This window comes from Protomyctophum parallelum (genome assembly GCF_964188405.1).
Source record: "Protomyctophum parallelum genome assembly, chromosome: 6".
In the NCBI taxonomy this organism is placed as follows: domain Eukaryota; kingdom Metazoa; phylum Chordata; class Actinopteri; order Myctophiformes; family Myctophidae; genus Protomyctophum; species Protomyctophum parallelum.
In genome coordinates, this window is record NC_139701.1 from 10599255 (window position 1) to 10605254 (window position 6000).

At 45.4% G+C, this 6000-nt stretch overlaps 1 protein-coding gene across 12 annotated transcripts in view; it reads right to left on the reverse strand.

The window, feature by feature from the left end:
• The window catches only part of mcf2l2 (MCF.2 cell line derived transforming sequence-like 2), a gene marked incomplete at its 3' end in the record, with an annotated part of 133596 nt that overhangs the window by 84041 nt on the left and 43555 nt on the right, over window positions 1–6000 (reverse strand). For all 12 annotated transcript variants that reach the window (XM_083767700.1, XM_083767695.1, XM_083767694.1 and 9 more), the window contains 4 exons: window positions 5918–6000; window positions 4024–4143; window positions 2144–2335; window positions 358–549 (listed from right to left, as the gene is read on the reverse strand). The exon at window positions 5918–6000 is cut by the window's right edge and continues 32 nt beyond it. In XM_083767700.1, coding sequence (XP_083623826.1) covers window positions 358–549; window positions 2144–2335; window positions 4024–4143; window positions 5918–6000 — 587 coding nt within the window. The remainder of the gene's footprint in view (window positions 1–357; window positions 550–2143; window positions 2336–4023; window positions 4144–5917) is intronic.

Consider the following 6000-nt stretch of genomic DNA (forward strand, 5'->3'; position numbering starts at 1 on the left):
GGACCCCCCAAAATAATCCTATTTGAACTGGGGACGCCCCAAAATAATCTTATTTGAACTGAGGACCCCCCAAAATAATCATATTTGAACTGGGGACCCCCCAAAATAATCATATTTGAACTGGGGACCCCCCAACCTGATAAGCACTTGGAATGTAGGAGTTAGGGTATTCAATTTTGTTAGACTCAGTTCCACAGATAAATATCGTGAAAATAGCCGATCTACAAGCTCAGATTAGCTTGTAGATTGGCTATTTTCACAATTGTTGCCTCTTTCTTATGTTATTGTAGCCTGATTGTCAGACTCTGAGAGCCTCCAGCTCTTGATTGTCAGACTCTTTGTGAGAGAGAGACATACCTTGACGTCCTCTGACAGCACCACTTCGTACTGGTTGTGGATGTTCCTGAGTTCAGTCAGCTTGTTCTGCTCAGCCGTCTCCAGGAAGCCATCGATGTCCGCCAGCGCCGACTCCGCCCCTTCCTGTGACTGACACTTGTCCACGGCTTGGGACGCCAGCAGATAGATGCCGGCCTCACACCACTGGTTCACCTGTACAGGTAGACATAATTACACACCACTGGTTCACCTGGTAGACATAATTATACACCACTGGTTCACATCTACAGGTAGACATAATTACACCACTGGCTCACCTGTACAGGTAGACATACAGTAATTATACAACACACCACTGGTTCACCTGTACAGGTAGACATAATTACACACCACTGGTTCACCTGTACAGGTAGACATAATTACACACCACTGGTTCACCTGTACAGGTAGACATAATTACACACCACTGGTTCACCTGTACAGGTAGACATAATTACACACCACTGGTTCACCTGGTAGACATAATTATACACCACTGGTTCACATGTACAGGTAGACATAATTACACCACTGGCTCACCTGTACAGGTAAACATACAGTAATTATACAACACACCACTGGTTCACCTGTACAGGTAGACATACTTATAAAACACACCACTGGTTCACCTGTACAGGTAAACATACTTATAAAACACACCACTGGTTCACCTGTACAGGTAAACATACAGTAATTATACAACACACCACTGGTTCACCTGTACAGGTAGACATAATTACACACCACTGGAACCAGTGGTGGGTCACCTGTCACCTGTCACCTGGTAGACATAATTACACACCACTGGTTCACCTGTACAGGTAAACATACTTAAGTTATAAAACACACCACTGGTTCACCTGTACAGGTAAACATACTTAAGTTATAAAACACACCACTGGTTCACCTGTACAGGTAAACATACTTAAGTTATAAAACACACCACTGGTTCACCTGTACAGGTAAACATACTTATAAAACACACCACTGGTTCACCTGTACAGGTAAACATACTTATAAAACACACCACTGGTTCACCTGTACAGGTAAACATACTTATAAAACACACCACTGGTTCACCTGTACAGGTAAACATACTTATAAAACACACCACTGGTTCACCTGTACAGGTAAACATACTTATAAAACACACCACTGGTTCACCTGTACAGGTAAACATACTTATAAAACACACCACTGGTTCACCTGTACAGGTAAACATACTTATAAAACACACCACTGGTTCACCTGTACAGGTAGAGACATAATTACACCACTGGTTCACCTGGTAGACATAATTACACCACTGGTTCACTTATACAGGTAGACATAAATTATACAACAGAGAGAGCGAGAGAGCGAGAGAGAGAGAGTGTGTTAATTCCCCCACACAATAACTCTGTCATTTCTCGACCGTTTCGGACGTGGGGCGGCTCGCCGGAACCGGGCCGTTGCACCACTCCGTTTACACGGGTGTGATGTTCTACATTCGCCCAGCAAAAGTTTGCTCAGACAGCTCAGAAGACTGTTACAAGGGTTTATGGGTCTGCCCTGATCTTCCCTGAGACTTTGACACGTTGAGTTGGAGAAGCCGAGGATCAAAACTGCAACCTTCCAATTTACACGACGGCCTCCATCCCTCCCTCCCTCCCTCCCTCCCCACCCGCCGATGGCTTCCCCGAACCACCCCAAAAGCCAGAGAGCGAAGCAGCGGTCCTGGCAGCACACACAAATCACAGAATCTCACCGACATCATGGCCTTCCTTACCTTGTCTATGCCTCTGTGTATCCGCAGCGACTTGGACAGGACGTCGGTCTTCTTCTTCACCTCGTTGCTGAAGTCGTCGCAGACACGCCGCAGCTCCACACACTTGGGTCGGATGGAGTCCACGGCGTAGTGGTTGCTCTGGATCAGCTGGTCGCCGTGCAGCGCGTGGAGCTGGGCCTTCTCCAGGGTGGACTGGTGGGGAGACAACAGACCACAGGGTCAGTTCAACACTACGTTCTCCAGGGTGGACTGGTGGGGAGACAACAGACCACAGGGTCAGTTCAACAATACGTTCTCCAGGCCCAGGCCGTAGCGTAACGGTCTGGGCACCGGACTGGTAATCCAGTCGCAGTGTGCCGCGGGTTCGACTCCCGGACCCGACACGGCCTTTACTGCATGTCATCCCCCCATCTCTCTCCCGTTTCCTGTCAGCCTACTGTCTGTCCCTTCAAAATCAATAAAAGGCGTAAGCCGCAAAAAAAAAATATCTTAAAAAAAAAACAATACGTTCTCCAGGGTGGACTGGTGGGGAGACAACAGACCACAGGGTCAGTTCAACAACACGTTCTCCAGGGTGGACTGGTGGGGAGACAACAGACCACAGGGTCAGTTCAACAACACGTTCTCCAGGGTGGACTGGTGGGGAGACAACAGACCACAGGGTCAGTTCAACAACACGTTCTCCAGGGTGGACTGGTGGGGAGACAACAGACCACATGGTCAGTTCAACACTACGTTCTCCAGGGGGGACTGGTGGGGAGACAACAGACCACAGGGTCAGTTCAACAATACGTTCTCCAGGGGGGACTGGTGGGGAGACAACAGACCACAGGGTCATAGTCATTTCAATTGAATTCAAAGGGCTGTATTGGCATGAGAAAACGTATGTTTACATTGCCAAAGCAAGAAGTTATGGAGCCCCTGAGTGACCATGGTAAGAAAAATTTATGATCTCGTCCGGACGAGATATTATCTTGTCCGGACGAGATAATATCTTGTCCGGACGAGATAATATCTTGTCCGGACGAGATAATATCTTGTCCGGACGAGATAATATCTTGTCCGGACGAGATAATATCTTGTCCGGACGAGATAATATCTTGTCCGGACAGAGATAATATCTTGTCCGGGGTCCAGACGAGATCATTTATTTTCTTACCATGGCCACACAGGGGCTCCGTAAAAAGTGGAACAATACAATCAAAACAAAATGTATGTACAATTGAATCTCGAATAAATCAATGTCTATGTACCGAGATCACTCGATGCAGACAATACAGGAATACACACAATGATTAGGCTTTAGGGTGGTTGTGTTCCATTTGATATCCATCTCCTATCACAGCACATTGTTATAGCTCACTTCGCCCAACAGATTTGGGAGTTCATTGTCAGTAGTCATGTTTTCAAAATCTCAGTGGGTGATTGTGACTTCTGTAGGAATGTCTTGGTACAGTAGACACAGGTGGTTAGGAAATGTAACTCAGTTCATGTTGTGTGCAGTGGGTGCATAGTCTGTCTTCTCTAGGGAGAAGTTCAACAATAGAACAGGGGGGGGGGGGGTAGGCGGTTCTAGCGGTGCATAAGAACAGAATAAAGAGGTTCATTACATTATTAATCAATACTGATGTATCAATAAATTCAGAATATTATCACTAAATATGATGTGTCTTTGTAGTTGCCACCATTTTCAAAGCGCTTATATATCTATCCTTGAAATTAAACTATTAAATATGAATGAATGTGCTGCTGCTGTGTGTGTGTGTGTGTGTGTGTGTGTGTGTGTGTGTGTGTGTGTGTGTGTGTGTGTGTGTGTGTGTGTGTGTGTGTGTGTGTGTGTGTGTGTGTGTGTGTGTGAGAGAGAGAGAGATTATATGAACCTGTGCTTTCTCCTCCAAGGCCTTGAGTTCCTTGAGTAGACTTTCCACCCTCGCCACACAATCACCAATGTCTGAATGGCAGGTCAGACCATCCATTGACGCGTCTAGAGACACCTTCACCTGGTGATGTGAGAGAGAGAAATGGAGAGAGAGACACAGATAGAGAGAGAGAGAGAGAGAGAGAGAGAGAGAGAGAGAGAGAGAGAGAGAGAGAGAGAGAGGATTTACATCGTGTGACTGAGTGGACGAAAAAAGGGAGACGTGTAAATGTAGGGGACGAAGGTATAGAGAATGAAAGTAAGACAGCGAGGAATGGCATCGAGTATCAAAGGGCATACAGCAGGCAAACTGGTTAGGGGTGAGAGGGGCGAGGAGGAGTTTACATTACAGGTTTACAGCAGGTGTAAAGAAGTTGGTGGGGGAAAATGTGTATTTTTTTACAAAATGTTATAGCGATTTCTTTTTTTATTATTTACTATAGTCCTACTAGAAAACCCCAAGAAATTACATCTGGCCACAAAAGATCACAGGTCATATCGCTCTGTTTACATCGCGCTAGCATTCCAGAGCTAACCAGATGCAGTTTAGGACCGCGACCAGCCTTAATCAATATCAAAGATCCACAGGGATGTGTGACATGAGCGGGAAAAAGACAGAACCTCTAGCGGGGTTTGGGGGTAGAAGACTACTGAGTCATTATGAAATCATAGACTTTCTTCCTGTACACATAGAGTAGAACCATGAGGCCCATATCAAGTTTCTTCAGTTCCCTGAGATAATATCGGCACTGCTGTGGTTTCCTGACCACTTTGTTGCAGTGTTAGTCCCACTGGAGTTTCTCAGTGATGTGGAAAAAGAGGAATTTGGTCGTTGACCCTTTCCGCTGCTTTCTTCCCAGAGAGGACATTCATTCAGTACTAGGTCTAGACCTATACACACTTTAATTTTGAGTAGGCCATGCATCTTTCATTTGAGTATGCACACTGGACGAAAGTCTATATGGCACAGCCAGTACCTTCTGCACAGAGAGGACATATTATAGTACCCAGACCCATCTAGCCATGCATCACATACTTTTCGCTTTGAGTGAGCACTTATCAACTGTCTGCTTTGAGTAGGAAGGCACACAGCAGGGAAGTGGTGCATGCGCTCATGGACGAGAAGGAAATGTATAAACCTCAGAGATTAGATATTTCTACTGACAACATATGCGCTGCGAATGAAGTGGTTACTAATTTGTAGCTGAGGATTTTTGTCCATCCATCACACAATTTAGCGAGCGAGGTTGCTGCTAATAACAGGGCAAGTGGAACCTACTCCTTAGGCCTACTGTGCCTGCTTGCTTCTGCTTCTGCTGAAAGAAGCTTTAGTGGTCTTTGGAGGTTCAGAACATGTCTCCGAAGAACAATGACAGTCTTGACTCGACGGCTTCACTGTGTGTCACATCCATAAACGATTCATTGTGGTTAAAGAGAGGCGTAGAATCACATTCGGTTGACTTCAATTCCGGCAGATCATGGCCATGAATATTATGCCAAACAAATAAGATGCTGCAGTAGACCGTGTGCATGTACATTTATTTGAAATATGTTGATTTATGTTTGTGATGTGAATTTAATGGGAGAGGATCTTTAAATAAATCATTCAATAATTTAAAAAAAAACATCTCGCTCCTGAACATCTTGCTCCTGAATGGGATAGGATCTTTCAATAAATCACTCAATAATTAAAATAAAATAAATCACCTGAAGTTATGGCTACACACCCCTGAAAGGCACGGAGAGACATTGATGTGGGGACACATGAAAGTGTTAAGCGGATCAAACAGATCTCCCTGTGGGACATTCATCATTCTACACTGTAATCTAACGGGACACGCGCTACACCCACCCACCTCTCTGAAGTCCTGCTCGAAGTGACGTAGCTGCAGACACTGCTCCAGCTTCAGATGGTGTTTAGACCAGAACTGCTCAAAGG